Here is a 23,448-nt window from a genome sequence, read left to right as displayed (position 1 = left end):
ATACAATTGCATCTTGTTTTGTTTTTGGCAAATCCCAAAGACGAATTTTTGTAGCACTAAAAATGGCGACAAAAAAGAATTGTTTTTGTTTCGTCAGCATTCTTTATTTTACGTTTCTTAGTTTCTAAATAATGATTTTTATTGAAACTTGAAATTTTTTGATAAAAATTGTTGCCAAAAAACTTTGTTTACAAAATTAAATTTCATAAAATGAGGCTTATGTATACTTTTTGTTCATTTTAATTTTTGAAGTAATATGATTCTTAAAACTATAGAATGTAAAGTTTAAATGGGCCTTTCATGTTATATCATTAAATTTAGTAATACTATTTTTCGGGCATTAGGTTTTAACTCTTATAAGAATATACATATTTTTTTCTGTTAATGTACAAATATTTTTCCGATGTGTTTTGGATATTCCTTCTGTAATAAAAAGAGATACCATTTTGTTTTCGTTTGCATAAGAAAGAATATCAAGCATTTTTCTTTTTTAAATTTAATTAGCCACAATAAAGAAGGAACGTTGCAATGCTACGTGCTACATTAACGACGTACAACATCATACAACAACGCCCCCTATAGTTCGTTGCGATCGCGAATTGAAGAATAAATAATATGGAACCCAGAAGGAAATGACTATGCAATTTATATGTATCTAATGATAATCCTATAGTAAATTTTTACATGTAGGAATGTATATTTATTAACCGCTTCCCTTACCAATTTTTTTGGGAAAAAAAATAAAAAAATCAGCGTATTTTTTTTATTTTATCAATAAATACAAGGAACTAAAACAAAACATATTACACAAGTTCTAAGCTGAAATTATAATCTTTTTATGCGTAAAAAATATTTAATTTATCATCAGTCTATCCCAAATTATCTCGGGCAAATAAAAAAAAAATTAAATATTACTCTTTGTATATGTTCACATCTTCATAATCTGAAAAATCGTCTGCATTACTTTCACTTTCGCTCGCAAACGCCATTTTTTTTTTCAATTCTTTCTTTTATGTAAATTTATCAACCATCGTATATACAATTGCACAAAACACGTCTGCAGTCCCACAAATAGCAAAACTCCCAAACAAAAATTGGCAAACTTCCAATCACAGCAGATTATTATTATTTGTGGTTTTGCTTCCGGCCGAATAAAAACGTGATAAAACAAAACGTATTGAAACCAATGCCCGAGTTTACTCGGGATAGTAGGGAAGTGGTTAAACACATAATTTATCCCTTCAGACATAAAAAAATTTTTTTTTAAAAAAAAGTTATTTTCAAAATCCTTAAAAAAAATAAATAAATAATATTTTAATTTTAAAACATGTAAAAAAAAGAGAGATTTTAATTTTTAGATTTTTATTGATATTATTTACTATTAATTAAAAAAATTAACATAAACTAACTTAAAATTATCAAAATAGATCACATTTTTAGATTAAAATTTTCTGAAGACTTCATTTTTATAGGAGATTTTACATAGGAAACGTTTTCGTCTTTTCCTAAAAAATCACATAAGCTACAAAAAAATTTAAATTACAAACAATAAGCAGTTTAAAAATTCGCGTTTTTTTCCACTTTCGAATTTTTCCTGTTTCTATAACAATACATTAAATAATTTTAAATGCCGAGTGCAAATGCGTGGCGCTAACTTCCGAAAAAATAATTTATATTTACAATGAAATATGCAGAAATAACTTATTTAAATGAGCAATTAGAAACTCGCGCGTCGTAATAACATCATAGTTAAAATAACAGGATTGTTCAAAATCACGTGAGAAAACATCAAAATGATTGCAAAAAAAAAAAAAAAAAAAAAAAAAAAAAGAAAGGGGGGAAAAATAAGCACGAATAAAGCGCGTCAATAAGTAATTCGCGATCGCAACGAACTATAGGGGGCGTTGTTGTGTGAGCCGCTTACCTGCGATTTCTATATGAACCGTCATTCAGTTACTCTGGAGACGTCGTTAACGTAGCGTGTAGCATTGCAACGTTCCTTCTTTATTGTGGCTAATTAAATTTAAAAAAGAAAAATGCTTGATATTCTTTCTTCTGCAAACGAAAACTAAATGGTATCTCTTCTTATTAGAAAAGGAATATCCAAAACGCATCGGAAAAATATTTGTACATTAACAGAAAAAAATATGTATATTTCTTATAAGAGTTAAAACCTAATTTCCCGAGAAATAGTATTACTAAATTTAATGATATAACATGAAAGGCCCATTTAAACTTTACATTCTATAGTTTTAAGAATCATATTACTTCAAAAATTAAAATGAACAAAAAGTATACATAATAAGCCTCATAATTTTATGAAATTTAATTTTGTAAGCAAAGTTTTTTGACAACAATTTTTATCAAAAAATTTCAAGTTTCAATAAAAATCATTATTTAGAAACTAAGAAACGTAAAATAAAGAATGCTGACGAAACAAAAACAAAAAAAAACAATTCTTTTTTGTCGCCATTTTTAGTGCTACGAAAATTCGTCTTTGGGATTTGCCAAAAACAAAACAAGAAGCAATTTTATTTTTTCAGGAGGGAAATATTTTACCGAAAAAACGAAAATGTACCAATTCCCACAACATAAAACTTTATCTTGGTAAACGTACGTTTTGGAAATGTTATTTCATTTGGAATCTTATTTATCAGAGTTCATATGGCGATATGATTGTTTTGAATCTATGCTAAACTCTATATCGGCTCATTTTCCACCGAAATCCGATTGACTATTTTGATTTTAAATAAAGTGTTTTATTTTATGAATTGTCGCAAAAATTTTAAGTGTAGATTGGCGGCACTTAAAAACCGCCAAATCTGTAGCGGCGGTAGCGTTAATAAGTAAGTACCGAATTTTTATTCCATACTTTTCTGAATCATATTACTTCAAACATTGGAATATACAAGAAGTATACATAAACACATAATGTTATACCATTTAATTTTTCAGAAAAAGTATTTTGAGAACAATTTTTATCAAAAAATTATAAACTAAAAAACGGAAAATAAAGAATTCTTAGGATAAAAAAACGATTTTAAGAATTCTTTACATTGAAATAAAAACTTTCATATTGTTTCTTTTTTTATTATTCTTATAGTTCTTAATCAGACGTAAAAAACCATTCTGTAGAGAACCAACATCAAATGAAAAAAAAAAAATATTTACAAGCAAATTTTTTATTGTAAAAATCATTGCACTTACCTGATTTATAACTCCCGGAGAATTCCAAAATGATAAGTTCCTTGTTTGAAAACTTTATTCTCAAATAATATATGCATAGTTTATCCCTTCATTACTTTTAGATAACATACTACACAGTAAAATTTTATAATTGATATGAATTTGAATATGTAGCTAAAAACAGAATGGCTGAATTCTAGTTGAAATTATTCCTTCAAAACAAAATAATAATTACCAAGAAAACGATTCAAATTTATTAATAATCAGCACAAATGAATCTATTTCAAGTAGTTCGGATGATTCTTTATTGTTGTTTTACGAATAATAGATACAGAAATATATACTGTTCTATAAAGAAGAACAATATTCTATAACTACATATTATACAGTTCTGTGCATATTCTGAATTCTTATTTATTCATTGGAATGACGAAAGCAATGCTGATTTCACTTTAATTTGTAATGAATTGAAGACAGAAAAAATTATTTTACCGTAATGCACACAATCTGTAACAGCAAGTTATCATGAAATTGGAAGTTATGTTGTTGGTAATAGAAAGATAAAAATTATCCAGAAATTGTTCTTCAAATGCTTGGCGTGTTCTGCTTCAATGTTTGGCATGTTCTGATTAGTTTTTTCAAGAAGTTCTACCTTTTCCTTAGGGAAATTTTGCTTCTTATTTGCTGCTAATGAAATGGCGTCCGTCGTTGCCAATGGTTTTGTGGGAACTAATGTCCGATATTTTCAGTCTCCCGCTAGATGGCGTACTCGAGCGTTGCGATCGCGAATTATTTAAATGCGCGATTTAAAATTCACATTCTTATGTCATAAGAAAAATCGAAATTTTTAAAAATCCATTGCTAGATCTGTGGAAAAAATTTTCGAAAAATAACTTGGACAAAAACAAAGCGCACCAAAAAGTGATAAGTTAAATGTGCGATTTGAAACTCGCGTGTCGTAATAACATCGTACTAAAAATTATGTGATTTTCAATATCATGTAGAAAAAAATAGCAAAAGTTATTTAGATTTACAATGAAATCGGCATAAATAAAGCACGTCAAAAAGTTATATATTAAATACGCGATTTATAACTCATGAGTCGTAATATTGTATTAAATGTATTGGGATTTTACAAACCACATGGAAATTGGCAGTTATAAATGTAAAAAAAAAAAAAAAAAAAAAAAAAAAAACGAGTCAAAAAGTGATCTCTAATTTGAAATTCGCATATCGTATTAAATTTTATTTTTTTGAAAAAACCCATGAGGAATTTTATAGCAATAACCATTGAAAAAGTGATTGAAGAATGACAGATTTACAATAGAATCTGGGCAAATTGAGTGCATCAAAAAATGATGATTCAAATGTGAGATTCAAAATTTTTTTATTTTTTTTTTAAAAAAATTCATAGTGTTTAGAATTTTACATCAATAGTCGGCGAGTTGCAGGTTGTGCAAATATTAGGACGTTTGCAAAATAAACCAGCATTGAACATGAGCTTGCAGGGCACTCCTTCTGAGGGGCCATTTGCTTACCGTTTTATTTCAGCATAAATTATTCAATAAATCATATAGTTTATTTCTTTAGGATTTTTTTTCTAAATTTCATTCTCAAGAAAAGAAAAAAAATAATAATTTAAGATTTCTTTTCATTATTTGATTTTTAAATTTATACTTTCGCTTAAGTTTTGTTAAAGATTTATCAGGCTTAAGACTCACGAAGAAGAGATTGGAAACTTTTTGTAACAAGGTTCTACATAAATAGTCAACTTGAAATGTTTATATACATTTTATTTTATAATTCTAATGTTTTGACCTTATGAATGGTTAGTTTTGATAGCATGAATGGTTATCTATGCGAGATCGCTAAAATTACGAAGACCTCTAAATTAAAGAGCTATGCTAGAGTGCTAATCTTAATGCTCTAAAAAATAGAAAACGCATTTTATTGAATTTACAGTACTAAAAATAATTCTAAAAATTTACCTACATTTCTACACAAATTGAAAGGATTATTTTTAAAAAGCATAACTGAAAAACATTAGCCCGATCCTTACGACGGCTTTGATGATCAAGTTTTCATAGTTTTTTCTGCCTGTTTGGAACATTTAAGAAATATTTTTAAAAATTCGTTTTATTCAATTATAAAATTAAAAAAAAAATTTAAAAAAAAACACAATCCCGTCAAGAATTTCAGTTCTTCTCAGTTTCTAGAGAAAGTGGCTACCCTTTTAAATTACAGTGCATAGGGCCAAATGCTTCGGCAATACAAAAAACCTCGTCGATAAGCTTTGTAACTGATTTACTTGTTTTTACTACGATATTTAAGATATAAATCGTACAAAAGTATTAATATTGTTACTTTCTTTCATATAACTCGGTAAAATTTGTATCCTTATATCGCAAGTAACTTTTCATGGCAAAATTCTGTTTCATCCACATAAGTAATTTAATATTTAAATTATAAAAGAAAAGTGATTACATTTAAACCTAGGAAGAAGTAAACAATAAAGTTTAAAAAACTGAAGAATTTTTTTTTTCATAATAAAAAAAATGCAAATAAATTACGGCAGAATTACATAGGATTGCAAAATGGGGAAGTAATCCTTACAGTAATTTGTTTGCGCTTTTGATATCATGATTTTTTCTTTCTTTCAGTATTTGGTTTATGGTTTACTTTAGGTTTATTTGAACTTATATTTTCTATATTTTAAATTGCTTACGTAGATAAAATAGAATTTGTCATGAATGGTTTCTCTTGCGGTGTAGCATCCTTTAAAGAATTTACTATTAAAATAACAACAGACAGAGATATGTTGCAGAATGCACAGAACACGCTAATTTAGGGATTCGGAAATGAAGTAATATTTTTCGTTAATTTGTATCAAAGAAATATTTTAAAGCAGGGCATTAAACCAACTAGACAGAGGTTTTGTTGAAACTAAATTTATAAAGTTAACTGCTTTGAGAATTATAATGCTGTGATGTTAAAAAATTAAAAGCACTTTTAGCAAACCGTACTTGTTTTGTTTTTTCTTTTATATTTAATCTTCAAATAGTATTAAAAAAATACGTCTGTTTTATACGTTTTATAGAGAAAAAGTAACAGAAAAAAATGTATGATGCATTTGCTGGATTTTTATTATAAACATTAAACTAAAGCTGAGCAAATCAAAGTCAAACATCAACGTATTTTGCAATTGTAAATGGTAACAATACATTTTTAATAAGAATAACCTCGTATTTGCACTTTCTTTTAATAAATGCAATGAAATAAAACTTAAAATCAAAATAAATAAAGCTTCTATTTCAACAAAATAGTGGGGGGAAAATCATAGTGACAGGGTTGGAATATTGGTCTTTCTAAATTGGTTTAAACTGTCCAAAGCATAATTTTCGAAATAGTTTAACTTTTTTTTAACTCCAAATATAATCGCTGCCCGTTATTGCATACAAAAATAAATTACTAGATTTAATTTTAAATATTTATTAAAAGAAATCAATACATTAAAAAAATAACTATAAATACAGTACATATTGCATTAACTCGAATAATCTTCCTTTGTATATTTCTCTTATATGGGACCATAAATTCGAGTATTTCTCTATCTATTAGCAACATTATAGTTATTATTCACTTTGTTAGGTTGTCTTAAGTAATAATTGAACTAGTGTTAAAAAAGTAGTTTTACATTAAGTATTTATTTAGGTTCATTTCGTTAGGCTGCCTTAAGTAATAGTTAAAGTAGAGTTGACTAGTTAATTATAGGTTGTTACGAAGTAATTATTTAGAATTATTTTTGATTCATTCTTATATGGCTATAGAAATTTTAAACATAAACTTAGTTATGGTACCTCATACAGTCATACAAATTATTGGCCAAGGAGCTTGCCTTTTCCAAGCAATTGCACATACATTATACAATACTCAAGTTCGGGCTCGAGAAGTGCGTGAAGAAGTAGTACAGCACATAATGAAGCGTTGGGAAGTATTTTCTATCTTATTTCATGACAGAAATGGAAATACTTTTAATTCTTCTGCTGCCTACTATGCTGAAATGTCGCGAACTCATACTTACGCTGGTTTGTGTGATATAATGGGTGGCGGACAAATTTTTAATTATTATTAAAATTCAATACATAAAGAACTTCTGACAATATCACGGATATCTCCGGAAAATAGTTACAAATGAAATCAAAGTAGTTCCACGAGGTCAATATTAGACGGTAAAAAAATGGTTAATATATTATTTAAAACTGATTAAAGAGTTAGGATTGGAGGATGATTTGAAGAATTTAAATAGAATTGTGCTGCACATTCGGCTTGGTTAGCATCGAAGTTTATACATTGTACAAGAAAATTTTGAAAGGTGACCATGACCAAGCTGGTCACTAAAGGCGGCTAGTATCTATAAATCTTTACACTTTAAGTTCATAATTGTTTTGAATAATTAAACCAAAAATAGCCATTTTCTTTTAATATGCAGTAGAACCTCGATCATATGACAATCTTGAAACGAACAATCTGACATTTGGCTACCAGGAAACAAAAAAACATTAATGATTTTTTTCTTCATTAAATCATAATATGTGATAGAAAAACATAACACAAGTTTCTCTTTTTAAACTTAATTATTGCCACTATTTAAAAAATCAACTTCAAAACCTCTTTTCTGACGACTCGATTTTTCGACATACTTCTGGTCCCGAGGGTGTCGGATAATCCAGGTTTTATTTTTGTAAATATATAATTTTGGCCCAAATCAACTTTTTTCATATATATGCATAACTAAGTTCTGGAAAAGAACATTAATTCGGTTAGCAACAGATTTTAATGTAAATGTTTAAATTTTAAAAGGAACACATTTCCTTCTTTTTTTTTTGGAGCACACGTTTTACTGTTAAATTATCAATATCATCCTTAAGTCAGATTGTTATAAAATAAAGCAGTTATAAATGCATCTAAGCATAATATAAAACCGAATTAATAAAGTTTAACATTCATTTATGTTGAATTTAAAAAAATTAAATAAGCACTCCAGAATTATTGCTTGCCTTAATCATTTATCAAACAGAAGACACATAATTCTAACGTTTATTATTTTTTTAAATAACAAAAAATAAATAATAATAAAAAAAACTGTAATTCGCTTCAATTTAATTTCTAACCGCAAACCGTAGACCGATATTATTTTAGCTCAACCGTCGTTAAAAAAGTGTTTTTTTTTTCTTCTGGTAGTCTAAGTATTAAAGGTGAATTTTAAAAAATATAAAAGACTTTGAGATGCTATACTTAGTCGCTACACAGTTGAACTGTAAACGTAACCACTAAGTACACATTCAGGGGTCTGTTTAGAAGAAATTTGGGTACGTTAACGGACCCTTCACAAAATATCTTTTCATGAAAACGGACTCTTCACAAAATGTTTTAACTTAAAAACGGAACCTTCACAAAATGATTTTTCTTTTAATCGGACCGTTCACAAATTTGTTTATCTTCATTATTGTTTTGTTAATCGAATAAACCCTTCTCAGGGCAGAAAACAAGAAAGATGGATGTAAACGAATTAAGTTTTGTCTTCGGCAGACGATTCTTCCATTATTCGTCCGAAATGAATATTCTGTGTTCAGCAGTATAGGCTAAATACCAAATATTTGTATGTTGCATCTCTAATTTAGAAGCAGCAATTGCTCTGTTTATTTTTGAAATTTTAATTTTTTTTTATTATTTTACAGTGCCGAGCATAATCTTGTAGCTATTTACAATTTAAAAACTCCTTGAAAAAGTTTTTTGCAATAACCGGACTCTATTTGCTCAAATTCATAAAAGCGGACCCTGGTTGAAAGAATGTAATTTTTTCACAATTTCACGAAAACCGGACCTTTCACAAAATGTCTGGACAGACCCCTGACATTGCTGACACAAAGTCATCACCAAGGTTTTATGGTCAAATTAATATTAATAACAAAAAGGAAAGAAAAACATTGAAGACAACAAAGTATGCCGATTATACAAAAAGCATAAAAATTCATAACAAAATAAAAAGCACGCGACAGATATCATAACAAGCATCCATATTAACAGACCTCATCTTTCCCCGAAGCAATGTTAAAGTGTGGGAACACCATGATGTGGAATTTAACTTTCCCACCGATCAAAAACTGCCGCGGGCTACAGCCAGTTAGACGAAAAATTAAAAGGAAAAAAATAATGAAATAAAAAGAAATATAAATATGGCCGGCAACCGATTCGAAATTGAGAGGGGGATGGTGGGACAGGCCTGGTCAAGGTCACCGAGCGGCATTCTGGGAAGGTAGAGGGCTAACGACCGGTAGGGCCTCATTGAAAGGGCTTCCTACAGGTTCCAAAGGGTTTTTTGGCGGGCATTGAGAAATAAGAAACGTATAGAATTAGGTAATTTCAAAATAATGCCAGTTTGATAACTCAACAAGCAGGCTTTGAAATGTACGGGAGTACAAAGTGAATAAAAACAGCTAAATTGACAAGGAAAATACTTAAATTCTTTCGAAAAACAAAAAATATCAGTGATATAAATTAATTGAAATCTTTTAAAAAAATAAATTACCAAATTTAAAGCAAATAACGCATTTATATAGGCGTCTAAGCTTGTTAGTAAAACAAATGGTTAAGACAAATCACATCTCTCTTTTCAATTAGAAATTTAATAAATATATATTTCTTTAATCCGATTAACACATTAATTTCTAGACTCATTTTAAAATTTTTCTTAAGAGAGGAAAAGAGAAACTTTAGTGGTTAATACAACTTATAGAGATTTTATAGGTAACTAGTGGGCTGCGCCCTCTGCTCGCTAACGCTCGCCAAACCCCGAAAATTGCTACGCAATCTTATATGGTTTGCTTCGCTCGCTACTAACTTAGGTACATTGCAAATGCACAAAATTATAAGAATTCAAAACAATCATTCAAATAACATATAAAAACTTTTTTTTTTTAAAAAATTGCATCTTTTTAGTAAATACTAAGTCATTAAAATAAATTTGAATTCAAATAAATGACATGTAATTCGTTAAACCTATTAGAAATGTGCTATAGTATAGTTCGTGATATAAATCAAAAATCGTCAAATAAATTCGTAATATATAAATTCGTGAAAAAAAGCACTTTCGACAAAATACTAAAATAGAGATCTATCGACAAAGACTACTTACTTTTGCCTAGCTTAATAGTATGAGATTGCCGCAGCTGATGCTCTCTCTGGTCATTTCAGTCTCCGTGTTTAAAAGCGCTATATGTTGAGCCACCTCAGCTAGATTTGGCATGTGACATTTTTAGCGGCAATCATTGGTCGATTTTCTAGCGTTGCCATTCGAGGAATTGTAATGAGGCTTTTTTTTTGTCGCCGTGTAAGAGAAATAGCAATGTAAACAAAACAAAGCAAACGTTGCCACCGGCGGAAAAGAAATACAGCCAAAATTTGGGAGCCACGTAAGAGAATTATATATATTAGATTTTTTTAACAGCAAAGCAACTTTTAATTAAGAATTCTTACTTTTTTTTCTAACTTGCCAGACCTTCCATATTATGAACTTCAGAAATGGAAAAAGTAGATGCAAAATTTTATATTTTCCGTCATTAAATGTAAGCAAAAATTGCAGGCATGCTGATAGTTATAAATTTGTGCTATTTGTGGAAATGAATCACGAAAAAAAAACGACTCCCCCCCCCCAAAAAAAAAGCTACTAGGGGTAAAAAAATAAAAAAAGGACTACGCAATTACACGAATTTAATGGCCGTTTTGATTCGGGCCGTTAGACATGAATTTCAGCAATTGAAATAGTATTCTTTGCATATCATTATACGATAATACAATAAATCTAATTATAGGAGTTATGAAAAATTTCGAAGCTGTTATAGAGTTTAATCATTTTGCAAAATATTTGAAGGGCAAAAAGCTCTGTTTCAAGAACTTATGCTATTAGAAACTCTCCGTTACGGCAGCGGCCGTTTCAGGTTATTACAGCCTCTGCAGATTAATTTTCATCTAAGTTGTCTTTTTAAAATGCAAACAAATAAATTGGGATATTCTTTTTTATTCTATTTTACCTCTAAACATAAAAAAGTGGAATTGTGAGAACACCGGAAAGCAAAAAATAAAGTTCTTTCCTGTTTCTTCATAACAGTCACAACTGTATAAGGATTTGTTCCATTTTTTTTAAAAAGTATTAATAAAGTTTTTCAGTTAAATTTATACGTTGAGGTCGCAGAGAAATTTGGATTTATGAAGATAGTGCTGCAGATTCATTTCGTAAATTCTGTTACCTGGCGTTACATACAAAATATGCATACTTTTTCGAAGGTATACTTTTAGAATTTTTATTTCATTTAGTTCTTGTGAAATTCGATTTTTTAGCTTCCATTTTATCGCAAATAATGTAAAAGATTTTAAATTTCAACTGCAATTAAATGACTTTAGCTACCATAGCGAAAATCATATGAAAGTTAAGGCAAATCAAAATTTTTTTTTTTTACTTCTTACATTCTTATGATAATGGAAATTTTAATCATTCAAAGGTAAGTATATATATTTTTTAGAGTGATTTCCCAGCATTAAAGGTGTACTGAACGTTCCCAGCAGTGATATTTCATCTAGTGTACCAATAAAAAATGCGATGGAATGCAATTTAATAAACTTGAAATGAATTTCTAAAAACTTTAGTAAGGATTACACTCAATTAAAATAAGCCTGGAGCCCGGTGATAAGTTTTAAAATTTAAGATAGAAAGTAATAAACAAATGGTGATAAATAAATAAAATAAAGCGACTTTCCACCGTTTTTTCCGAAGAAGTTCGTCTGGTCACTCTCATAAGGCAAAAACAAATAAAAAATAAATAAAAAAACGAAATTTAGCGTTTTTTTATAGAGTAATGTGTTAAAAGAACATTCAGATAAGAAAATTGTATTGATGCGGCCACTAATTTCTGAGTACGTCTTCCTTACATCTTCACATCTTCTATCTTACGTCGAAGTAGGTGAATTTGTTTCCTTTTAGTTGCGTACTTTAGTTCAGCGAAAAAAATTAGCAGGAGAATTATTTGTTATTTTCAGCCACGTACTTTAAGTCTATCACCAAATAATTCAAAATAATGTTTTACAAATTGTGTTCAAGGCTGGTTTTCGAAGGCTTCGTCGTCATATGAAATGATGCATTTTTGCGAACAATATATTTTTATAACTGATGTGAGTTAGACTGTTACTCAACTGTTGGGTCAAGTTTAGCTGATCTAAAGCCAGCGCTGTCCAGGCTTATCATGAAAATGGTGCAAAACGTCAATACGGAGAAAAGCCACACACAGTTTTGTGAAAATGAAAAGGGGGCGTTCAAAAAGTACGTACACGAAAATGGAGACATTTTAACCCCCTCCCTCCTTTCGTACATTACCGTACATAAGGTCTTACTCCCCCCCCCCTTAGAGTACGTACATTTTATTAGTCTACCCCCCTTTTTCATAAAAATCAAAATAATTATGTTTTAAATAAAATTAAATATTTATTTAAAGAGTGTGTAGGAAAAAGTCAAATTTAAATTTGGCGTATGCTTATAATGTACGTACTTTGTATAATACCTCCCCCCTCCCCATCGTACAAAACCGTACAAAGTAGCAAATCCCCTCCCCCCCCTTCGGGATGTACGTACTTTTTGAACGGCCCCAAAGCGTTTATGGTCTAATTTTTTTTTTTATTTAAAAACTTACTCCGATCCTGCATTACTTATGCTCATAAAAATTTGCAAAAACTGAGAATAAGGCAGTGATTTTAAAAATTTTGATTTGGTGGGAAAATGTGGAGGGAATGTTGCCAAATTAGCGATTTTTAAAAAAGTTTAATAGCTTTTAAAATATTTAAGTCATTTGTCTGTTCGAATACCCGGATAATTCTTCACGTCGAAATTATACATACAGTTTAAAATCATTATATAGCTTCAAGTGTATGGCACTTTACTTGGCGACATAGCTTCGAAAAACAGCGTTTAACTGTAGAAGCGTTTTACCTTCTTGACTGTTTTCGTAGCCTTTGTCGTCGCATGAAATTATGCTTTTTTGCGAATAATGTTTTCAAAACTGCTGAGAGTTTGCGATAGTTACACATGACTGCTGGTAAAATTAGGTTAAGTTTAGTTAGCGCCCTCTATGTTTATTCTGGTCAATATGGAATAACACAGTTTTGAGAAAATGAAAAGCGTTAGCGGTTTAATTTTTAAATATTTAAAAACTCCACGTTATCATCTGGGCTCATAAAAATTTGCAAAATAAATAAATAAATAAGAAGAAGACATTGATTTTAATAATTTTCCTATGGGGGGAGGGAAATGACAACAATTTAGCGATCTTTAAAAAAATTTATAATATTTAATTATAAAATTAATTAAAAATATTGAAGTTATTTGTCCGGACTAAAGCCCGGATAATTCTTCACGAAAAGATGGCAATTATAGTTTAAATTTATAGATTTGTTTCAAGGCAATTTTTTTTAATTCTTGGGCGAAAAATATTTGAAAAAAAACATGTTACAAATGTTTTCATCATTATCCCATACTGTGTTCGTCCAACAAAAATTTTGGTGTCATGGAATAGTTTCATTTGATGGTTTTTCGAAACAAATGAAACTAATTGCCGAAAAATTTAAAAAAAAAAAAAAATTGTAGTGACGTACTGCAAAAAAAAACTATTTTTAAAAATTTCAAATTGATTTTGGAGATCATTAAATTTATAAGTATTTATGTTTAAATGAAATTTATACTGTCAACGGAAATCAATAAAATCCCAAGTGAAATTGCCCGGTTCTTGTACTTGAAATAAATTAACAAATATGAAAACATAGTAACTTTCTCGGATGAAATTACAAGTTGGCCCGGTTCTGTATTTTTTTTTTCTAGTTAATTTTTTTTTACTTTTAACATGACTTTTTGTGTTTAGTTTTTATCTACCTAATAAGTGCTAATTTTGCAGAACACATGTTAGGGATTAAGCCTACTTTTTACAATAATAGTCACTGTTTGACTGTTATGGACGCAGTCAAAGTTGAATTTATGAAGATAGTGCTGCAGATTCACTCTATAAATTCTGAGGGAATTCAGTTTTGTAAATTCTGGGAAATATTGCTCTCTTATCAAGTACCTACACGACATTTGAAGAAAATTATGCAAGTTTAAAGATAAATTCAGCTTTTTTTTCTATACCAACCGCAAAAGGTTTCCCCCCTTAAAATTTGACACTCTCTTATCTTATTGTTGTTTTTGGGTTCCGAATAAGAAACTATGCAGAATTTAGTGTGGCAGGCACATTTATACAAAATTTCATTAAAATTGTAAAAACATAAATAAGGATCTGAAACATGGATTAACCTTTTGATATGATAGCCTAGAGATGAAACAACTTTTAAATGAAAGCTTTGCAACGGCCTAAACTCTGATTTAAATACAGCCAAGCACCGTGGCGATATAAGATAAAGATAGAAGCAAAGTACAGCTTACCTTAACCCTGATGATGCTATTGACGTGTCTTTCGTCATCCATACACATTGGACTTCCAAGAGTACGACCATGGACATTCGTTGTGCTGATGACTGTGGGAAGAACATTGTGGCACCTGGCGATTTGTGGTGGCGGTGGGGTATGCCTTGGTTCCATTAATTCGTCATCAGAGAGTTCTCCTTCCCAAGACATCGGACGCTCAACAATCCCATCATCTTCAGAGGACAAAACACCATTCACTTCAACAATTCTTTGTTTTTTCGTTCGAAGGCTGACCGGAGGTGGTCCATTTGCTACAACTTGCATCACTTCCGCGTCGTCCTCATCTTCTTCTTTTGTCGGGTATTCTCCGCAAGAAGTTGGTCGAGGAGGGGACGACGTTGGTGGTGGGGGTGGATTGCTTCCACCACATGGGTCGCCGAAAAGTTTAAGTTTATCCATTGTCATTCAGCACTCTTCAAGAAAAGAGGGAATGAACTAAAGGCCCAGCCACTCCCGCACAAAGAGCTTGTGATAAAAATCCAAGTGAAAGTAAAATAATGAATAATAACTAACACTAAACGATGATACCCGTTTCACATCAACGAGAACGACACAATTTGTAAGTAATAACAAGGCCTTGAAAATTGTTTCTTAAGGAAACATTAAAGCCAAAATCATTGAAAATTTTGACGAGAGGACACTCTAAAGACTTCTAACAGATATCACGACTTTAACAGGAAAAAGAAGGTATTTTAACAATCGATTAATCCAGATACATACAGGACAAAGACTGATATGTTTTAAAAGACTGCTTTCACGAAGAAGAGCGAACTTCTATTTTTTGCAACGAAGCAGAAAAAGTCAAAAATCCCAGGGCACGTCTGAGGAGTGCCGACGTCGGTGGCGTGTGCCACCAATGTAATTCCAATAAGGCCAGTAAAGAAGGCGAAAGCTGTGTGCAGAGACAAACTGAATGGCATGCCAGTATGGATCTTCACTACACACAAGTGCTCTCTTCTTCATTCTCAATGCAGAGAAGCAAGTTTATCCCTATAATAAAAAGAAAGCCATAAATTTGGATACTTCAATCACTTTTAAACAATAGCTACAAATGTTTTATACACAAGAATAGGATTTATTATTTGCGTGCATTATAAATTATACTAACTAAATAAAAAACCGTATCTTACACTTTTCATTTCGTTAAAAAAAAGGTAGCAAAAGCAAACCTTTGTCACAAATAATAAAATTATCATATTAAGATATCACTCAACTAAATCATGCTAATTGTAGGCGCAAACACAATTCAAGAGCTTCGTAAAAGAAAAAAAAAATTTAAAAAATTATTTTTTGGGAGAAAGATCTTGTTTTATTTTACTATGCAACCGTTATTTATTTTGCCAAGTCTTTAAATTTAGATCTTAGTGGATGAAGGAGCTAATTGATAGTCCTTATGTGTTTACTAAATAAAAAAATCTAAGTATATTCAAGAAAGATAACGAATCGACAGCAACCGCAGCGAGCTTCTTTTTTGGCAACATATTAAGACGCCATGAGCACCAATGCTATGTTTAAAAGAGCGTTTAAAGCCGTGATATGCTTAAAAGAGTATTTGTACTACAGAATTCGCCAAATTTCTTCGAACAAGAAAGGAAAGGAAAAAAAGGACGAGGTATAATCTTTATTTCTTCACACTAGGTTTTATATCAGAATTGTAATTAACAACTTACACTTTTAAAGAAAGGCAAGTTCTCAACTTAAAAAAAAAAAAGGTGAGAAATGTAAACATCGTAAAATTGTGTAAAATAATAATAATTTCACATGTGGTGCTATCCTTAGCATAACCTTGTATGAAAGGGACTACGCCGTAAATAGCAATTTGAGATGGGAGGGAGGGAATACGATAGATAGTAAGTTATAAGTAAATTTATTATCGAAATTTTATTTCTGTTGACTATGTATGCAATAAACAGAGAGAGACAAATATCAACAGAAAAATTCAAGGGAAGGGTGGAAATCGCGCATTTGACCTCTATAACAGGGGAATAACCCTTTATTGTTTATTTTTTCACATTCCTACAAATCATTCAATTTATAAAAGTGAAGATAAGCAAAATAAACAAGTAAAAAATGAATAATAACGTCAGGGTTACAAAAACGAAACTAACCTAATAAAATTAAACACCGAAATTAGTGTGAAATTCAAGAGACTTCATTGTATTCAGTGCTAAAAACTGGAAGACAGGAGACTTTTCGAAAAAATGTAATAAAAGTTTTTTTTTTAACCAACAAAATATAATAAAAACAACAAATAAGGACCGTAGTTTAATTTAAAAATAGCGATTGTCATATTTTGCCCGATGGTATTTTTCAAATTATTGTTTATAAAAATAAAGTGAATGAGAATTATCTAACCTATTTAGAAACGCAATAACACCGAAGGAAAACAAAGTAATAGATAATTAGGTTTTTTCGTATATGTCAAATAAACAGATGAAGCAATATATCACAGCAACAATTGAAATGCTTCTAGCACATTGTTTTTTTTCTACGTATTTGTTTAATTTTCTAATATTTTCACAACCTTTTGGGGGCGTCGAAAAATGACGATCGCGTGAAGGGGAAGGATGAATAACAAGAAGTGTGACACAACACATGTGATTAAAATTTAAGCATTTAAAATCAGCTAATTATTTATTTTTATGTTTTAAGTTTTTATATTTTTCATCAAAATAAGTACTTGTGCAGTCATCATAATTGCTACGTTTACAAACTTTATTAAATCACGTAATTAAGGATTAAAAAAAATTGAAATGAAATGTGATTTGCAGCAGCGGCTGTCAATCTTCTGATCCACACTGACCACCAAACAAAAAAAAATATTTAATCACGAGGACCACCACCTCATTTTTGGAAGAGGAGGGAAGTTCCCCAACAGAGTGTGGTTTTTTAAATGTCACCCTCCAAAACAAAATTGAGGTATTAAAATTTAAAAATTGCAATAAATAAAAAAAAATATTTGATGTAGCAAGTTTTTAAATTAATACATTTTTATTTAAGATCACGAACAAGAATGAATGAGGAAAGTCAATAATGATAATGATCAATTAAAGTTTATTTAATAATCACAATAAAAGTTATGACATTCAATAAGTGTGACTCATTTGCGGAAAGGCGGGGAATTTGATGTTACTAAAACAGAAATCCTCGTTAAATAATAATACTTCAGCAGACCACCATTTAGGGTCCACTGATCTTAAGTATGAGCTTTGTTTCTAAACCGTTATCATATGCTAATGTAATAAAGCGTAGCAAGTGGAGGTAAGAAAGTATAGTGAAATGTGACACTTTGTTACAAAGGATAGGAAAAGTGTACCATTCACAAAGAAATATTTCTCTTTTTTTTTTTTTAATTAAACAATATTACTAAATTTATACTTTGATATGTTTTAATAACCTTTACCGGGCAGAAGATTCGACCCCACCTATACCTGAGAATTCTATGAAAATATCACGTAATTCCAACTCAGAACTTAATAACCTCGGAAAAGAAATGAGCCCACAACGTTTTACAAGTACGTAACATTTAGTTTAAGTCACTAACCGAGGATTTAATCACGAAAATACACCAAATTAAGTTGATGTTAATTTCAGCGTTTTACGAGCGGTTCAAACACGTTAATAAAAGACAACATGGAGGTGTTGGCTAATAGTAACACCTGAGCAAGTAGAGAGTTAAAACTAACATGCTGGTTCATGTTAGTGGTCACCTCAATGTGTGAGACCATAAACCCAAAATAAGAAAAACAACCCCTCCCCCGTCAAAATGAGATCCATCTCCAAACTGAACAAGACCTTTCCATGGTCCACTTGTGAGTTTATTGTTTGATATTTTTTACGATTAGGAAATAAATAGTATAATTATATTGTTACCTGACTTTTCCAGAACACGATAACATTTATTGACCAGAAATATTAATATATTATAAAGGGTTCGGAGAGGTAGAGCTAACAATGTAGGTATATACTACTTTGCAAGGTTTCGCCACCCATTACGAAGGTTTCAGCAATAAATTTGCCACAGAAAAAGGCTACAAAAATGAACAAAAAAATTCAATAAATATTTTCTTTGTGTTTTACAGTTGAATTCACAAATGGTAATGAGAAGACCACGCCTATTTCAAATGGCATAAAAGGTTGAAGAAAAAAAGAAAAGTCGTGATCAGGCCGTCACACAACAGCCGTCAGAGAGGTCGCCGACCACCTAAACAGCAGCTGTCTCTGTCATGAACATCATATCCGCACAACCACCAACAAATAAGCTCATTGCCAGGAAAATAAAGCGAAATACACAATCATTTGAATGCATACAACATGAATGCAACACAGATAATTTGCTGTCCGAAATCTCAGAATAAAAGTATCCAGTTTTTAATTCTGTAATAAGCGTTATGACGTAATTAAAACATAAAAATTATTTATGCAATATGTAGCATAATGTGATGTTTTTTGATTGATTGCAAATTATTTACAAGAAATGAACATGTCACATATTAGTAATGTGTAAATGGATATCAGAGGTGTCTTGTAATATAACGGGTTCGCTAGCACGATTCCTAGGAATGCTAGGGTAGTCGAAAGAACATCTAAAAAAACTTTCGAATAGCTAAAAATGTGCGCATGCATATCATAATATATTAATTAAAATATGAAAGAACACTACTTGGACACTAATTTTTTTTATTTAAAAAAAAATGCATCTAGTCGTTGAGAATCGGTGATCCTTAGAAAAAATTATATTGGAAAAAAAAATATTCACTCAAAAACTATTGCCAGGGGTCTGTCCAGACATTTTGTGAAAGGTCCGTTTTTCGTGAAATTGTGAAAAAAATTACTCACATTCTTTCAACCAGGGTCCGCTTTTATGAATTCGTGCAAATAGGGTCCGTTATTGCAAAAAAAAACTTTATCAAGGAGTTTTTACAAGATTATGCTCTGCACTGTAAAATTATAATAAAAAAATTTAAATTTTTAAAAATAAACAACAATTGCTGCTTCTAAATTAGAGATGCAACATACAAATATTTGGTACTTAGCCTATACTGCTGAACGCAGAATATTCATTTCGGACGAATAATGGAAGAATCGTCTGCCGAAGACAAAACTTAATTCGTTTACATCCATCTTTCTTGTTTTCTGCCCTGGAAAGGGTTTATTCGATTAACAAAATAATAATGAAGATAAACAAATTTGTGAAGGGTCCGATTATAAGAAAAATCATTTTGTGAAGGGTCCGTTTTTAAGTTAAAATATTTTGTGAAGGGTCCGTTTTTATGAAAAGATATTTTGTGAAGGGTCCGTTAACGGACCCAAATTTCTTCTAAACAGACCCCTGATTGCATCCACCTTATCACAACTATACACACTTCTATACCGAATAATTATAGAACGAAGGATTTTCTCTACGTAAATAAATAAAATTTGAATTTTTAGCAGAAATATATGAAGGAAAAAGATTTTTGGTAAAGGTTTTTTGCATTGCTTTGCAAAATAAATCACTCAAACCAATTGGATCAATATCTAGTAAAATTCAATCTAGAAGTATGCAAATTTTCAACAAAACTGAAGCATTTGCCTCTCAGAAACCGTGTCCACCAACTTTAAAAAATAGAATTCAGAGAAAGTTTATTATTACTTTTTTATTTTTTTTCTAGGAGGTCGAGTCTAAAGGAAGAGATTCATTCCGATAGACATGATGATTGGATAAAAAATATTTAATAGATCTTTTAAAATTGTAAAACTTTTGCGACATTTTAATTATTTAATTCAAAACAAACATTTATACCTCGTAATATATATATTTTTAAAAAAAGCTGAAACCGTCGTCATCGGCACCATTTTAAATAAGTTTCGCCATGAATCGGTGTGAGAATGAAAAATGAACTGCTTGAAGAATATAAAGTAGAACTGATTGAATTAAGCAAGGAGTTTAATTTGTGATTGATTATCGACCTTTTGCAAATGATTTCTGATAAATAGTGCTAATTGCTTAACCTGTAAACATACATGCGGGCCGAATGTGGCCAGTCTATCAGTTAAATGCGGTCTGAGAAATTATTAATGATAAAAGTAAACCACAATTTTTTTCTTTTTTACTATCATTTCAAATTTACTTAGTCTTTTTTACACGAGAATTAAATTCTGCGAAAATGGTAAGGGAATACCGGTAAAGGAATAAATCCCGGTTCCGTTTTTTTCTTTTCTTTGTTCTTGTTTTTTTGCATGAAATAAATGCCGCTATTCATCAGAAATCCATGATATTGTAGCAGACTGTCCTCATATTGTTTGGAGATGAAAGACAAAACAGTATGGGTATAACAATGTTTCGATAACAACGTTGTGAAAAATTTGAATATCAAAGTTTTGATTTTTACACCACCGGTTTAACCCGGAAGTTTCTAATTGCTTGAAAATGTATTGTTAAGTTTAGCATCTGATAACACTTAAAACTATTATTTTCCATTATTAAAACAGGTTTTGTACCTACTTCAAAATATGCTAAGTCTTCTTTTACTGTTAAATAGTGCTACCTAGTAAAACCAGGACCTTGTCGGTAGCACAAACCCGAATATTACAAATGGCTATAAGCTACACAGGCTGGGGAAAGTGAAAATACCGGGAAGAATTAATTTATAAATGTCTCGATTGCGAAGGATGGCCGCCGAGATTCATGATTAAGTTTTATTTGCTATTTCGGCTCTCATATTTGATTAGCTAATTTCAATTAGAATTATGTTCTATGGATTTTAAAACTGCTTTATGTTTCTCGGTGTATAAAGGTCATAGTATTATTAATGTCATCATTACATCATTAACTATTTCAGTAGGAAAAAAAAATTTTTTTTTTCATTATATATCTGGTTTTATACGACCAGCCGGACAATAATTTTTTTTCACATTCAATATCATTAATAAACAATTTTATAAACGTAGCTGCTTTGGGAAAAAAAACAACAACTTAAGGATCCATTTCGTCCTTCCATACATTGACTGAAGTGCAGGTATCCCATAGGGTGAAATAAAATGAGTAACACAACAAAAGGAGTGTAGGGCAAAGCATCCCCTGACGATACTATGCCTTTCATTTTTCGCAAATGTTCTAGTAAGCTTTTTCCTATTGTAGGAATTTTTATCAGGTGCTTATAATTTTTTTTTTTTTTGCTAATTTTAATTTTTGTAATTCACATAGTGTGGTGTTGTTTTGACTTTGAATTTAAACTTTAAGTTTTGTATATTGAAATTATAAATACTCATTATGATTTTCACGATAGAAATTAAAAATTTGCCTTTTAAAACCTACTAAAAAAAACTAACCTTCTTTTCATCAGTTAATATTAAAAAAAGACGAATACATATAAATAATTTATCAATTAAGAAACACTTTTCACTTTTTATTATTAAAACATTTTAAAGATTTTCTTATTAAAAGGAGTCGCTTTAAAATCAATTCATATCATTTTAAAACGTTAAATAGAAAAATGGTTCTTTTTGCATAAAACTATTGTATTTATTAGGGAAATTTTTCATTGAAAATAATTGAAGTAGGTGCAAGAATGAGGTATCATTTAGTGTTGAATTTAGGTATGATGGAGCAGATGAATAATATAGAGCCTCGTCCTACCTAGAAAATTGATAAAAATTAACCGCACATTCAGAAGTATTGAAACCTTTTAAGAAATTTAATTCCAATTAAGAGTATTTTACAAAAATACGAAAAGATAAAAGGCTGATGTGTAACTATATAGGGCCCTACCTATGCCGAATTGGTCAAAATTAACCATATATTCAGAACTATAAAAAAAATTGGAAAATTCAATTATCATTAACCGTGTTTTACAGAATTTTTAAATTTCTTCCCCCAATTTTTTAAATATCAAAGGGTATTAAACATTAATAATCCTTTAACCATTTTCTACGTGAACAAAATAAAAATATATACCGTGCCAAAAATTTTCAATGTTATATCCTGGTAAGAACTACCAAATAAAACAATTTTTTGAAAGCGGAAGAAAAAAAAATAGTCTTTCTATTTATTAAATTTGTTATATATTCGTCAGCCCAACAATACCAGTAAATTTTAATTGTTTCGTAGATTTTTTTTCTTACAGAAAATCAGTTAGAAAGACACTTGATGGTCAAAAGCAACAGAACACACTTCATGACTTTACCAGAAGATACAGTGAAGCTTGGGTAAGTAGACTACTTGTGAAGCTACAATTTGATTATTCATTTAGACAAGTAGTCAACATTTTGATCAATGGTAAATGTCACCGTTTTAGCCAGTTTGGTGTTTGATCATTATGAACATCTGAAACAGGTGATCAGCAAAAAAAAGGTGGTCAGCTTAGCAAGTTTCACTATAATAGATAAGGCTATTGAGTAGTGTGAGGTCGCAGCTCTAAAGTTTTTCAGGAATTTGTTTTTAGAAATTGCGTAGCTCAATATTGTGCGTAGTTTTTTATTTCTTTCACTAGTCACGCCGGCTACGCAACAGAGAAGAATAAATACAAGTTTTACAGCTAAACATATGTGATTTTGTACTTCATTTCTTTCAATTTTTTTGAGGGTTTGAAAGTTTGATTCGTTTAAACAAATAAGGAAATACTAAACCTTGATACAGTGAAACACATTATGTTTCAACAACTAATATAGATTAAAATTATATTATGGTCTGCTTTATTGCCTACGAACATTAGAAGAAA

The 23,448-nt window shown here is 30.1% G+C and overlaps 1 protein-coding gene across 3 annotated transcripts in view; it reads right to left on the bottom strand.

The window, feature by feature from the left end:
* Nucleotides 1-23,448, bottom strand: part of Hr39 (Nuclear hormone receptor FTZ-F1 beta) — an 88,533-nt gene that overhangs the window by 18,204 nt on the left and 46,881 nt on the right. For 2 of the 3 annotated variants that reach the window (XM_016075722.5, XM_016075721.5), the window contains exon 2: nt 14,705-15,736. In XM_016075722.5, the coding sequence (XP_015931208.1) occupies nt 14,705-15,151 (447 nt within the window). In that variant the 5' untranslated portion in view covers nt 15,152-15,736. Of the gene's footprint in view, nt 1-14,704; nt 15,737-19,765; nt 19,888-23,448 lie in introns of those variants that run through there. The other variant, XM_087165234.1, reaches the window with a different exon arrangement.

This window comes from Parasteatoda tepidariorum, chromosome 1 (genome assembly GCF_982258835.1).
Source record: "Parasteatoda tepidariorum strain Cologne lab strain chromosome 1, Ptep-v5.0, whole genome shotgun sequence".
NCBI lineage: Eukaryota > Metazoa > Arthropoda > Arachnida > Araneae > Theridiidae > Parasteatoda > Parasteatoda tepidariorum.
This window is presented reverse-complemented; position numbering and strand designations above follow the sequence as displayed.